Below are 14,263 nucleotides of genomic sequence, written 5' to 3' on the forward strand. Positions count from 1 at the left end.
AAATATTCAAGCAGTGTGCTCCTCATATATTTTGGTATGCAACAGACTCCCAAGGCCCCCCTCCCCTTTTTTATATGGTTATGCTTGCTGCGGTGCCACCTGAAAATCACCTCTGCTTCATTTCATTCACTTGTTTGTCTCTGGGGCTCCGGAGATTTAGTCAAGATGGAAGGCAGTCAACAGTCTGTTCCATTTCAGGGAGAGAGGGATATTGAAGCAATTCTGCAGTGATTTCCTAAGTGGTATCTAAAGCGTTGGAGTTTTTCTTGTTTTGGAGTACAATATTGTCTTCAGGAGATGTTGATAATCAGCAATTACAAGATCCCAGTGTGTTGTTTTGCATACAATTTGTGATTACAGGCTAAAAGAGCAGGATTTATCACTCAGCACAGTATGAGCCATATACCACAAGCTTTTCATTTTAGTCTTTGCATAACAAATAGGTATGATGTAAGCGACTCGTATAGTTAATGTAGGATATTTAAGAGACTAATGTTTTGAATGTAGGATACGTCTTTTTTTCCCCAAAAATCTGGACAAGACATCGATGAAGATTTTCTTGAGTTGACACCTTTCTTGTAACAATTTCCTTTTTATCTCTCGAGATTATCCTTATCTTGGTCTTGGGGGACTGGAGCTAATGGAATTGAACAATAGTTTTTTGACAAAGGAGACAGGAAAGCTGATTTTGTGACCCCCCCAAAAATAGCCTCTATTATTAGGAGAATCTGAAGTTAAACTGGACTTCTCCAAATGAAGTTAATGTTATCTTCTCCTGAAGAAAATATTCAGTCGCAGCTGCGCTTTCTCTCGCTTTCATATCCAAATGATGCCACAGACAAACATACAGAGTTTAGACTCTTTGTCCTCACAGTAAAATGGGTGTGGACCGGGTAGTTTTTGTGTGCATGAGTTCACTCAAAGCGGTAGCCAATGTGAAATATGCATGTCGGCTTTTGAGGCTGCATGAAAAGAAAGTCCCATTACCCACTCCCCTTGCTCTCACCAGCACCTCTCCTGTGTTTGATGGATGCGGCTTTGATAGGGAAAGAGGTGGTGTGAGGTGTGGAGGAGAAAGCCAGGGAGAGCTTACCATTCTCTTCCACTGTCTTAGCAATGATGGAATTACTTTAAATAAAAAGGCGAGGGTTTTGTGGAGACACTTCCCAGTAAAAACACAAACAAAAAACCCATTACCATGACCATGTTATATACCATAAAACAATGATGCATGAGGTTATTTAGAAAGTGACAGAAACCTGACATGGTCACCAAAACACAAGGGCTTGATGGGTTCAGTACATTAAGGTGTAAGAAAAATGTGTGTCCGTCTTCGTATTTTGGAGGGAAATCCATTTGCACAACAGAAAAAACCAAGCTAAACATCAAGCCTCTTCTAATTCACTGGGGCTGACAGTATTAAACAGCCGCGCATAACAAAGATGGAAGTGTTTGCCTTGCAAAAAAAAGGTTGAAAAGAAGGGAAAGAGAAGGAGATGGAGGAGACTGACTCAAAGGGGAAGAGTAAGAGATAGAGACAAAGTGAGGAGGGAGGAGACCAACACCAGAATCAGAGAACAAAGTTCAAAGTGAGGTGTTTTTGTTTTTGAAGAAGAAGAAATACAGCTGAGGAGCTAAAGACTGAGGTGTTGATTAATGATGGAGAGCCAAAGAAATGTTTCATATTAACTGTGGATGTTGCTCATCTGTTTTCATAATTAGTGCACATCTCGGTTCATCTTCTCAAATATTTCCATTTACTTTGTCTGTATCAAAGAAACAGGCACTCATTGTGATGGCTTATTGGTCTGTGGACAATAGATAATATTGGCAGGCTGATATTATGTAATAGCTAATTCCTGATGTATCGGCATTGGCAGTAGAGAAGAGATGGTAGAAACACCCTATGGCCATTTTCTGAGTTTTGATGTCACATAGTTTGTCCGCCAAAGGGCGCTATCCAATTTTCACTCTTGACAACACATTTTTGGATTACCAAGAACTTAACCAGTTGATCTAAGCAGATTCAGGTGGAGCATAAATGCGTAAAAAACTAACTACACATAACAAATTTTAGGGAAATCTGTTCACTTCATGTGTCTCAAAAAAAAAAAAATGCCTGGCATATTTGAATATCGGATTTTTAATTCTCCAAGTATTGGTATTGGTATCGGGCTCAAAAATTCAGCATTGCTCAAGCTCTACTTTAAACTAAGTGACTGTGTCAGCTGACGATAGTGTTATCTAACTAGCTTGGTTAATGAGGTGCATCTTTTGTCCTTTCACTACTTAGGTTGCAAAGAAAAATAACTCGGGCCTAAAGCCAAAAACTGCAGATGAAAATTAGCCCAAGGCTATAATCTGGCATATTTACATTTGTTAAAATGTTCATTAATATGTATTGACCCTCTTTCTAAATAAAATAAAATAAAATAAAATCATTTAGCCAAAAACTGACCAGCTGACAGCTGAGGTTGAGTGACTTTCCGTGCACCTGAACAAGAGAGGGGCGGATGTGACTGAAAAACAGATGACAGTAATCTGCCCCTCCCTGAGCCTGGTGCTGACGGAGGTTTCTTCCTGTTAAAGGGGAGTTTTTCCTTCCCACTGTCGCCTAAGTGCTTGCTCATAGGAGGTCATATGATTGTTGGGATTTTTCTCTGTATGTATTATTGTAGGGTCTACCTTGCAATATAAAGCGCCTTGAGGCCGTTGTTGTGATTTGGCGCTGTATAAATAAAATTGAATTGGACTGAATACATCTTAAAGCAGACATTGCATTATTGTCTTTTTCTGAATTGGACCAATAGCTACAAAATGAACATTGTGTTGTATCAGATGAGACTAGAAACTAATGATCCAGATCATAAACTCATCAGGAAAGTGTCAGCTGAACTCATAAATCAAGTGAGCAAGTAGACTTCTGTACTATTAGACTTTTTTTCTGCATCCACAGGTGTCACCCCCCCACCCTCCTTTGGCTGGCCATTAGAAAGAATTTAGGTTGACATTTACAAGTCTGGTTCACTTTTCAGAACTTGATGCTACATCCATAATTAAAATGGAGTGCATATGTATGACCTCCTGTAGATCAGCCGGATTATGCTTTTGTAAAAGAAACCAAACAAAGCCCATTAAAAAAGGAAAAAATACGCTACAAGTGATCAAAAGTCCCCAGGCTACCTTTAGTTTTTCAAGAGATGGGTTTAAGCAGTATTCCAAGTAGATGATCAGCTAATGTGGCAGAGTTGAAACCTGCTTTTCATGACATGAGCTCAACTTTTCTTCTTTACCAGCTTAGCACGCCTGAAATGATTCCTATGCTTTTTTCCACACCTCACTCGCTTTCTTACATTTATGCTTTAATGATTTAAATCTCCAATTCCAACCAGCTTAATGTCAGAAATGTTGTCATTCATTGTGTTAAAAATATCTATGAATATGTCGTTATTAGAGTGTTGGATTGAATCTTTTTTTCTTCTCCCTTTTCCCCCCATAAAGTCAGTTTATGCTAACCTTTTGCTGAATTTAAGCTTTTGCCATATAGAAAATTATTGCTTTTCAGTTTCATGGCATTGGTACTCTGTCTGTGTATGTTTGTATGTCTTAAGATTTTTGAGCGGATCCTGTTTATCTGGGCCATCCGGCATCCAGCCAGCGGCTACGTGCAAGGCATCAACGACCTGGTCACACCATTCTTCGTCGTTTTCGTCTTTGAATATATTGGTGAGTGGCAACCCCTCTCCGTTTGTTTTTTTTAACTTTCACTTTAACACTCTCTAATCTTTTGTGTGCTGTTCTTTTGAAATAAGGATCACTCATCTCTTTTTGGTACCCTTCTGCTGAAAGTGCCGCTCTCGGCAGTGCAGAGTGGCACCTTTTGTAGCTGGCGAGACTCAGGGGTTACTGGCCGGTTCATCACCACAGGTCACAGGAAATCAACCCCGGGACCATCGAGACCGTTTCTCTTTTCACAACTCTGTGCCCAAAGAGCTCCTCCTGCAGCTCTGTGCCCTCTTCTAGCCCCTCTTTTCAATCCCTCTTTCTTTTCTGCTTTCAACCAAACACACACTTGGTTACAGTTTGTGTTTCGAATGTGCTTTTAAGCTCCATCTATCAAAGCATTCTGGTTAACACTTAGGAATTAGACTGTGTACGGTATGTGTGTGAGAGAGCATGACACATGTAGGCGTGTGCACACCGCGCTGTTTTTCTCCAGGGCCCTCCTGCTGTGAGCGTTTAAGTTGTGCCACGTTTGTGTAGATGAATGCTTTATTTTACTTTCACACTTAACTCTTCTGACAGTATAAACACTGCTTCAGATCCTCAGCATGAGAAGGGTGGAAGCAGTTGGAAGAAATACGATTGCCAGTATAAGTGGGATATACATTTTATTTTTTATTTATTGATTTATTTTTTAAATGTGTTTGAACTACTTGAAAATATGACCAGATGGAACTTTTTGCTTGTTATTTTTTGTAGCATTTTTTTCCTTTACTGCACTGTATATACACTGTGAATTTAACTCAAATCATTTTTATTTTTATAGCACCAATTCATAACCACAGTTGCATATAGTCGCATTATATTGTAAGGTAAAGGCCCTGCAGGGAAAAATCCTTGACAATCAGAACCGTTATAAGCAAGGACTTGGAGACATTGGGAAGGAAAAACTCCCTTTTAACAGGAAAAAACTCCAGCAGGACCAACCTGTGGGTTTGGGTGAGGGTAGGCAACAATTTAACAAGTTATTAGAGATTAGATAGAGATTAGATGAAACTTTATTAATCCCTCGGGTGGGTTCCTCCAGGAAATTCAGTTTCCAGTAGTAAAGCACCGAAAGAAGTTGCATGTTACAGTTACATTAAGGGGAATGAGAGTAAGGATATAAGCATAAATACACCATATATACACATATACACATATATAGATACAGAATATACAATATGGATAAATGGGATTGCTCATTTGAGTGACTATATTGCACAGTGATTATTGCACAGTCGAATATAAGAAAAAAACAAAACAAAAAACAAATATTGCAAATATTGCACAGTGTAAAAAAGCACCTACAGCTCAGTTGTTCCCGCCCTCCCTTGTCCCCCTGTTTCTCCTCCCTCTCCCCTCCAGTGAGGAGTTAAACAGTTTGATGGCGTGTGGGACAAAGGAGTTTTTAAGTCTGTTGGTTTTTGACTTTGGGAGAAGCAGCCTGTCGCTGAATAGGCTCCTCTGATTGTTTACGACCGTGTGCAGAGGATGCCCGGCATTGTTCATAATGTCCATCAGTTTCTTTAATGTCCTCTTCTCTGCCACTGTCACCAGAGTGTCCAGCTTCATGCCGACCACAGAGCCAGCCTTCCTGATTAGTTTCTCCAGCCTGGATGAGTCCTTCTTTGCTGTGCTGCTCTCCCAGCACACCACGCCATAGAAAAGTACTCCTGCAACCACCGACTGGTAAAACATCCTCAGGAGCTTCCTGCAGATGTTGAAAGACCTCAGCCTCCTGAGGAAATACAGTCGGCTTTGGCCTTTTTTATACAGGTGCTGCGTGTTGCATGTCCAGTCCAGTTTGTTGTCCACCCACAGCCCGAGGTCCTTGTATGTGTTGACCACCTCCACCTCCTCTCCCTCTATCTGAACTGGCAGTGGACCTGGTCTGGACCTCCTGAAATCCACAACCAGTTCCTTGGTCTTTGAAGTGTTGAGTTGCAGGTGGTTTGTGTGACTCCATGTGACAAAGTTCCTCACCAGGCTCCTGTACTCCTTGTCCTGGTCATCGCAGATACACCCCATGATGGCCGTGTCGTCTGCAAACTTCTGAATATGGCATAATTCAGAGTTATAGCAGAAGTCAGAGGTATACAGGGTGAAGAGAAGAGGGGACAGCACAGTTCCCTGTGGTGCTCCTGTGCTGCTGACCACAGTGTCCGACGTGATGTCCTTCAGCCTGACGTACTGTGGTCTGTCAGTGAGGTAGTCGGAGATCCAAGCGACCAGGCAGGGGTCCACCTGCATCCTGTTTAGTTTCTCCTGGAGCAGACAGGGCCTGATTGTATTGAAGGCACTGGAAAAGTCGAGAAACCGGATCCTGACCATGCCTTTTCCCTTGTCCAGGTGTGAGTGGGTTCTGTGTAGGAGGTACAGGATGGCATCCTCCACTCCGACATCCGCCTTGTAGGCGAACTGTAGTGGGTCCTGGGCATGTCGTACCTGTGGTCGGAGGAGGTTGAGGAAAAGCCGCTCTAGAGTCTTCATAAGATGTGACGTCAGTGCCACCGGTCGGAAGTCATTCAGCTCATTGGGCCGGTTCTTTTTGGGGACCGGGACGATGCAGGATGTCTTCCAGAGGGCGGGCACTCTTCCCAGTCACAGGCTGAGATTGAAGACTTGTTGTAGCGGCTCCCCAAGTTCAGCAGCACACGCCTTTAGCATCCTAGGACACACCTTGTCTGGGCCTGCTGCCTTCCTGGGGCGAAGCTTCCTCAGTTGTCTCCTGACCTGTCCAACTGTGACAATGGGAGATGATTGGAAGGGGGGGAGGGAGGCTGTCGTGCTGTTTAGAGAGGGGTTGGAGAAGGAGGAGGGGGAGGATGTCATAGTGTCAGGGAGGGGGGGAAGCGAGGGAGGTAGGAGAGTAGGGAGAGTTCACCGTTCTGTCTTAGCAGGGGCGACCGTGCCCACACAGAAGTTGAGGTAGTCCGTTAAATTGCTTAGTTGTTAAATTGCAAGAAAGTGTTGGCAGCTACAGTTGTAAAACAATACTTAATGATATTTTACAGGGAAGCTACTATAATATACAACAACAGTTTACTTCCCACCAGCTCTGCAGACGTTGTTGTTGTTATTTTGATGGAAAGGGTCTTAAAATTTCCATCATATTGTAATTTTACCTGTCATTTTAATTTTCATGATAATGAGGCAGGTTCAATAGCATTATATTTAAAAAAAGAAAAAACATACTGAAAAGAGAATGTTTTTATAAGTACGACGACCTTATTAACATCGTAAGAAACAGATTTTTTTTTCCCTGCAGTTTCAGCAGAGACACTAAAAGACTGCAGTGGTTATGCCTAAACAGGCAAATTTGAACTAAGTGGAATTAAGCTTGGTGCTTGGTTGAGCGTAATGAAATCCATCAGGGAGGTTGCTGCAGAGGTGATATTTTTTTCCTGTTTTCCATCTCTTCTTCAGACAGAGAACTTTCCATATCCGATTAGATTTTACTCTGAAGGCTGAACCCTGCTCCTATAGTGGATACTAAAATTGCTTCCTTTCAGCTGTAGTTAGGGGGACATTTCTCCCCAAGAAGAGTGCTGAAAAATCTCTTTAATTTGGATTTTCCAATCCTGAATGCACTTCCTTTGCTGAGAGGAAATCCTGTAGTATGCACTCCCTCTGGACGAGAGAGAAGCTTGTAGTGGTCACAGATTTACTGTGTTTTAAAGTATTTGGTTAACCTGAAATCTGCTATAGACAGTATAATTTACAGTTTACAGTATAAGATCTTTGATATCACCATCAAGGAGGGTTCCTTTCATCGAGTGAGCTCCTCCTTGGGTTGCAGAAATACTTTGCTTGTACCTTCTTTATGTTGAATATGGTGATGTTAAATGAATCAGAGTTGCAACATAATTTTTGTGAGATTAATTATGAGTGAATTCAAGCAAATCCATCCACATTTAGAGCATTTGACAGTATTCAAGAGGAATGATGCTTTATTTTACATTTCCCATTAATTTTCTGCAATTTACCAACCAACCACTTTATTAGATACAGCTTGCCATTTTTGGCTTGTACCCCTGCTCGAAACATTTTGGGTCCATATTGGCATGACAGCATCACACAGTTGCTGCAGATTTGCTGGCTGCACATCTCTGATGCAAACCTGCTATGCCACCACATCCCGAAGATGTTCTGTTGGTTTGAGATCTGGTGATTGAGGAGACCACTTGAGTACAGTGAACTCATTGTAATGATCAAGAAAGCAGTTTGAGATTATTTGAGCTTTTTGACATAGTTTTTCATCCTTTTGGCAGCAGCCATTAGATGATGGGTACACTGTGGTCACAAAGGGATGGACACGATCGTCACTCAGTACTCAGGCTAGACTAAGCTCTGTGGCATTGAGAGCTGGGACTAAGGGATCTAAAATTTGCCAGTGAAATATGACGATCAGCCTGAACCATTGATGCAAGGCATGATGGATCCATGCTTTCATGTTGTTTACATCAAATATTGCCGCTACCATCTGAATTTTGCAGGAGAAAACAAGAATCATTAGGATAGGCAGCATTTTTCCAGTCATTTGTTGTCTAATTTTGGTGAGCCTACATGAACTGTAATCCTCAGCTTGTGGTGTAGTCTTCTGTGTTGTGCATGCAGAGATGCTCACTGTTGCCTTCGTGTAAGTTTAAAGCAATGTGGCCGTTGTCCTCTGACATGGACAAGGCATTTTCACCTGAAGAATTGCTGCTTGCTCTCTTTGTTGGAACATTCTCTGTATAAATCCAATTGATGATTCTTTGGGAAAATCCCTGTAGATAATCAGTTTCTGAATGGCTGTTGGTGCCAGGTGGTTTGGTTTGAGTATTTCAAAATTACTTAAGTCACCTTTCTTCCTCATTCTGCAGCTCTTTTTATTCAAGCTGAACATTATGAATTTAAAACAGATGTTTTGCGCACACATCAGGTGAAAAGAACATGGGAGAGGAAAGAAAAAAAGAAAGCAGGCCAAGCCACCCTCCAACCACCTGCTGAGAGTTTTGAGTTATTTTTTCCTGTATTGAGAAACGTGACCAATTTTTAAAAACCATTTTGCCACCTTTTCTTTTGTGTTTTTGTTTGTTTTACATTTATAATAAGCTCTGCGTACTAGTTTGTTGAGCGACGTCTACAAAGAGAAATCTTTCCCCTTATGTGTCCAGTTCTGGCTGCTTCCTCGAATCAATACATCCCACAAACATCGAAGGTTAGTTTAAGTTCTCTGTGCTATGTTTTGGCTCATCTTGGAAGCTATGCAACATAGAGCTACTGTTGAAACCGCAGTAAGTCACACACCATGCCCACTGTGGTCACTGTGACCCTGCTGGGAGCTTTAAGAGGTTGGACCCAATTGCTTCTCCGTATTACTTTGGACACAGTACTATACACAGCAAATTTACTGTCATTTTAAAATCTGCTAGAAACACCATTTTTAACAAATATAACAACTTCCAGTGCCGGAGTACGTCTAGTGCTTTTACTACAACCTCCAAAATGACCCGGATGTTGAAGTCACATATCTATAAAGCCTAAGCATCATTAAGGTTGAGATATCTTACAAATAAGAAATATTTAGAAGAACTCACTATGAAACTGCATCTACATATTTGCCATCCCTTCTTACGGGTTGTGCCAATGATGTTATGCAAATGAACATTCTTTCTTTGACGTAGCCTCTCTTCTCTTTTACTTTTTCCACTGTTCTTTATAATGTTTTTCACCTGTTTTTTTGTTTGTTTCCTCTACCTTTTCTTTCGCTGTCATTTCCTTCTTTATTCCTCTATCCCTACTTCTTTCTGCATGTTTTTCCTCTCTCCTCTTCTCTTTGGGCGAGTCAGACTGTTGTCAGATCTTCAAAGCATCACCCCATGCTTTGTTCCTGTGTATCTCCATGCGCTGATGAGCCTTGAATAACATACACAGCCAACAAACCTTCAAACGTGCCTGGCTGGCATCTTACATGATGGGTTGATGCGCTGTGTTGTTGTTGTTAGGTGCTCTTGTTTTCTGACGCAGAGAGAGGGAGGGAGAGAGAGAGAGAGAGGGAGAGACAAAGAAGAGAGAGGTTTGGCTCTTTCATGCAGTGGGCCTAATTTTGCTCCTTTGTGAAGGGGTAGAAAGTGAGATTCTCTCATGCTGTCTGTGCTCTTGCACTCTCTGGCTGTCGTCTCCTTTCGCCATCTCTTCTTCTGTTTTCTTTTATGCTGCTTTACCCTTTCCTCTCTCTCTCTCTCCGTCCTTTCCATGTAATTGAAGTCATGAATTCATGCTGAAGGCAGAAACATCCTTCTCTTAAGCTGTAATTATTTTGTATTATTTATTATAAACAATATTTTATGTACAAATAATTAATTGACATTTATATGAACTTATAAGGAAAGTTTGCTTTTTCTTAAAAATGAGAGCAAATACACATTTAATCTTCTTTAACATAAAAGTGGCACACTCAAGGAACGTTGGCGTTTGTGTTGTTTCCTGTGGACTTTTTCAGTTAACTAATCTCTAGAAAACATTTGAGGTATGTTAATTGTTAAAAGCCGTCAGTGCAGCTGGTAAGCATGTTCGAACCTCTAATAACAAGCATTTGGGGGCAGAAAAAATAAGGACAGTGACCACAACAGCGATCAGTTATACAATTTTAAGTTCAGAAATGATACCCGTTTGGTTTCATGTCTGTCCCACATGCATTGTATAATTGTAGAAGACATTTATTCTGCACAGCACTCCTTACATTTTCTGACCAACTGGATTTGTGCTTTGGCTCAGTTGTGCAGCAGAGTGTTGTATTTATCCAGTGACTGTTCCAGACGATGATTTTGCGGTAACAACAGCTTAACGTATGTGTTTTTTATGTGTCTGCATTATCCAGTCTACGCCGAAAAGCTCTGTCCGTTTATGACTCCCGTCTGTTTAAGTGGCACAGTGCTGGTTGTTTGGCAGTTCTGATTATGCTATGATGGCCTAATTAGTACGACTAAAAGCTGTAAACAGAATGTGGAGTACACTGAAAAAGTCACTTTGATCACCTTGAAGCAAAATGCCAGTGTGAACTTGTGCTTTTTCCTTTACACTCACACTAGTGCACACAGAGTTTTCGCTCTAAAAACCCTGAAATCTTCATCAGATTGAATTTTCGAATCCTTGCTCCAAATGTGTTTGTCTGCGTCTCGACCGTTTAAAGACTTGAGTGAGTTTGAGTGACAGCCAGTATCTGCAAATGTGAGTCAGTTCACTGATGGGGGCGTAATTAAGACTTTGACCTGTTTCGAGCTGCATAATCTGTCCTCTAAACAAGTGTTTTAGAGGTGTTCTTTCTTGTTTTCACATCATTTTATTGCCATTGTCTTTTTCTGTCTTTGTCTGGAATGTCTTCTTTGGTTGCTGCCACAGTGTAGGCTACCAGGCAAAAAACCACAGTGATAGGGTGAGGTGAGCAAAAAAAGACCGACATTACACCCTGTACCACTCACACAATGCCCCCACACATGTTCGTTTAGTTAGTTTGTCTTCCTTTTGTTCTACTGTCTCTTTGTTTTTCATTTTAGCTCATTCTCTTTTGTATTTTTCTGGATTTTTTTGTTTTGTTTTTGTGTCTCCAGTCACACATCTGCCTTGGTCTGGCACTGCAGTGCTTGTTCATCTGCCATACACTCCATTTACCTTTTGATGATGCAATGCGGAGTGATGGCTCCACTTCTTAACCACTCCAACGTCACAGCACTCCTCCCTTTCTTCGTGTCACCGACTTTCATTAACACCTGCCTGTTAATCCAAATTGAAAAGTTCCAATTGTTACATTATTGATGCAGTGGGAGGGAAAAAAACACACTTAAGTTGTTTTGGACTGTTAGGAGACCCCCCCCCCCCCTTTCAATCAAAGAAGAAATTGATCTGGAATGTCTATAGTGTCTTCTTCTCCAAGCATTACTTTGCTTTTGGCTTTTCCATTTGCTCTGGAGTAGCACCTCTCCCATTTGCCGACTATAAAAGGTATCTAATTAAGGCCAGGATGGGCCATGACAGGAGCAAGGAGCTCGACCGGTCCTCTTCTAATGAGCAGAGGCTATGATTGACCAGTGGATCCATAGTGTATTCTGCCTGCCAATATCCAAGTATAGATTTTCTCTAAAGAAATATGAGAACAAGAAAGCAACGTGGAGACAGAAAACGGCAGTGTTTTAAAATTCTGGGAGGTGAGGATTTGACAACTGTGAGTGAAAAGGAAGCAGAACTAGAATAGAGGCAAAGTGGTAGAAAATAACAGCAGCCTGAATGTCTTGGCAGGCTTAAGAGTAAGAAAGAGTGAGGACATGGAGAATGACAGAGAGGGATGAACAACAGAACAAGAAAACAAGATTTTCATAAAGGGAAAAATCACCGACTGAGAAAGTGCCCCCATGCTGTCAGGAAGCAGCCGAGCCGGGCAGTCCTTCCTTGTATCAACAGAGATGAATGGCCTGGTGTACCCCATCACCATTCTCTGCTTTGAAGCTGTACTTGTCATAGCAGGCACAAAATGGCAAGGAAGTGCTTTACACTTGCAAGGAATTCACGAAGAATTCAGCTATTAGCTCTGTACTGAGTATTCATTGTATGAATGCAGAACTTCTCATGTGTGGAGTTTGAGTCTGATTAGATATCCAGCCATAAACTGCAATTTTTTTTTTTTTTTTTTTTTTTTTTGAAGGTGCAATTCATTCGCATTAGAAAAATATATGAAGCTACCATACATCATATATTTCTATTTTGGCTTGGTCTGCATGGCCTGGATGTAAAGTTTAACTGAGCCCTGTCAGCTGAACCCTACAGCAGCTTTCAGTAAACAATAAAAAAATAGACTGTTTATAAAAACCTTTTGGTTTTTAAAACTGAAAGCCTGAAGTTTACATTCTTTTTAATGGCCACCACTGGGCACATCCTCTAGTTCCAAAAATAGGGTTGATTATATAGAAGTCCATGAAATGTGAGCCTTATGCTTGTTTTTTGTTGACACACTTTATTAATGGGTCTTAATGACTAGTTTCAATTCATGTTGAAAATGACATGGTATAACTGTGCAGTGTCCAAGCAGAAGACTGGTCCAACATGTAAAAGCTTAAAGCTGAAATCTTGGAGAAACCACTTGAGGGCAGCTTCAAAAGAAGTCAATTGCCATAAACTCAAAATGCTTCCGGTTTTAAAATAAGAAAGGTTTAGATCCTAGTGAATTTTACCTTTTTCAGTTGTAATGGGTGCAGCTACTTAGATTGACAAAGGATGAGGAAATTTAAGTACCTGCACTGGAGATCTTGACTGTGTTTGTGGTGTTGGAGCATTTTTAATGGAATTATCTGGCAAATAAAGAAGTTTGGATTTCAGTTTTGTTGAGTGAAATTCTTGTGTTTTATTGGCAATTAGCCACTTAGCACGAGGTAGAAAACAACAACATGGGGGGATAGTGACTGGCCATCTTTTATATACAGTTTATATACAGTGTACTCAGGGAGATCTAGTCCATGTTTGTGATCTCAACACAAGGATGTGATATAAATATTAATTTAATAGATTTCTTTCCTCCATCAGAACGACAGCCTACAAGGTCACGGTTCAGTGAAAGTGTAAACGTAACTAGTTAGAGAAGGTTTCCTATTTTCAGCTGCTGACTGCCACAGTTTTGCCTGTTGAAGTGACAGCTACTGGAAGCAGATTTTATCAGCCATCCCCCAGTAAAGTTAATTGCAGTTTTTTCCAAATGACAAATTGACACTGTGCTTGGTTAATTTGCTCTTGGAGCTATCACCTCTTACAAAGCAATTTTAAAAAAGAAGCAGAATTTTTACAGTTTTTTTTTCTAGTTTTGTTTTGCAGAAGAAAGTTTTTTCAGTTCTTAAATTAAAGCTGCCCTTTCACCATTTTGTACATTGTTGTCCTTGTAGAAGTAGGATAGTGCACTTTAGAGAGCGTTGGCCCTTGAGGAAATGAATGGTGGGGACAGACCGAAAATGTTCCAGGTTGAGCATATTTTAATATTTGAATACATTTTATTGCAACAGAAGCTGGGGCTCTTCTCCAAATGGCAATGTGAATTACTCAAGATAAAGGGTTAGAGAGAGAATGCGCAGACATTTACACAGCACAGATGATCATAATCACTTAGAGAAGACCAATGAGAAGTAAATGGACAGGAGGAGGGGGAATATGCTTGTATACTAAAGGACCTGCTGAGGCTGTGGGAGACGGTGTGTACGAGTGTTTTTACCAGCTTTTTTGAAGAAATAAAGATTACTCAGATCCCTAGATACACACTTTATTCTGAGAAGCTACTTCAAGCTCGAAGCGTCAAGCAAATGGAGAGAAATGTGTGCTTTACTCCACAATATACTGTTTATGACTTTTTATGCAGAGCAGCTGGTGTCTGCCGGTGGGACATTACTGAATTATATACTGAATATTTAGTCTGATCGTTTTATGTCAGCCATATTTTCTTTGACATTTGGCATTGCTTTATGATGGGAATAAAGTT

The 14,263-nt window shown here is 40.9% G+C and overlaps 1 protein-coding gene across 3 annotated transcripts in view; it reads left to right on the forward strand.

Moving 5' to 3' along the window:
* Positions 1–14,263, forward strand: part of tbc1d22a (TBC1 domain family, member 22a) — a 157,359-nt gene that overhangs the window by 60,194 nt on the left and 82,902 nt on the right. For all 3 annotated transcript variants that reach the window (XM_039601206.1, XM_031758505.2, XM_031758503.2), the window contains one exon: positions 3,612–3,726. In XM_039601206.1, coding sequence (XP_039457140.1) covers positions 3,612–3,726 — 115 coding nt within the window. The remainder of the gene's footprint in view (positions 1–3,611; positions 3,727–14,263) is intronic.

This window comes from Oreochromis aureus, linkage group 17 (assembly GCF_013358895.1).
Source record: "Oreochromis aureus strain Israel breed Guangdong linkage group 17, ZZ_aureus, whole genome shotgun sequence".
Lineage (NCBI taxonomy): Eukaryota > Metazoa > Chordata > Actinopteri > Cichliformes > Cichlidae > Oreochromis > Oreochromis aureus.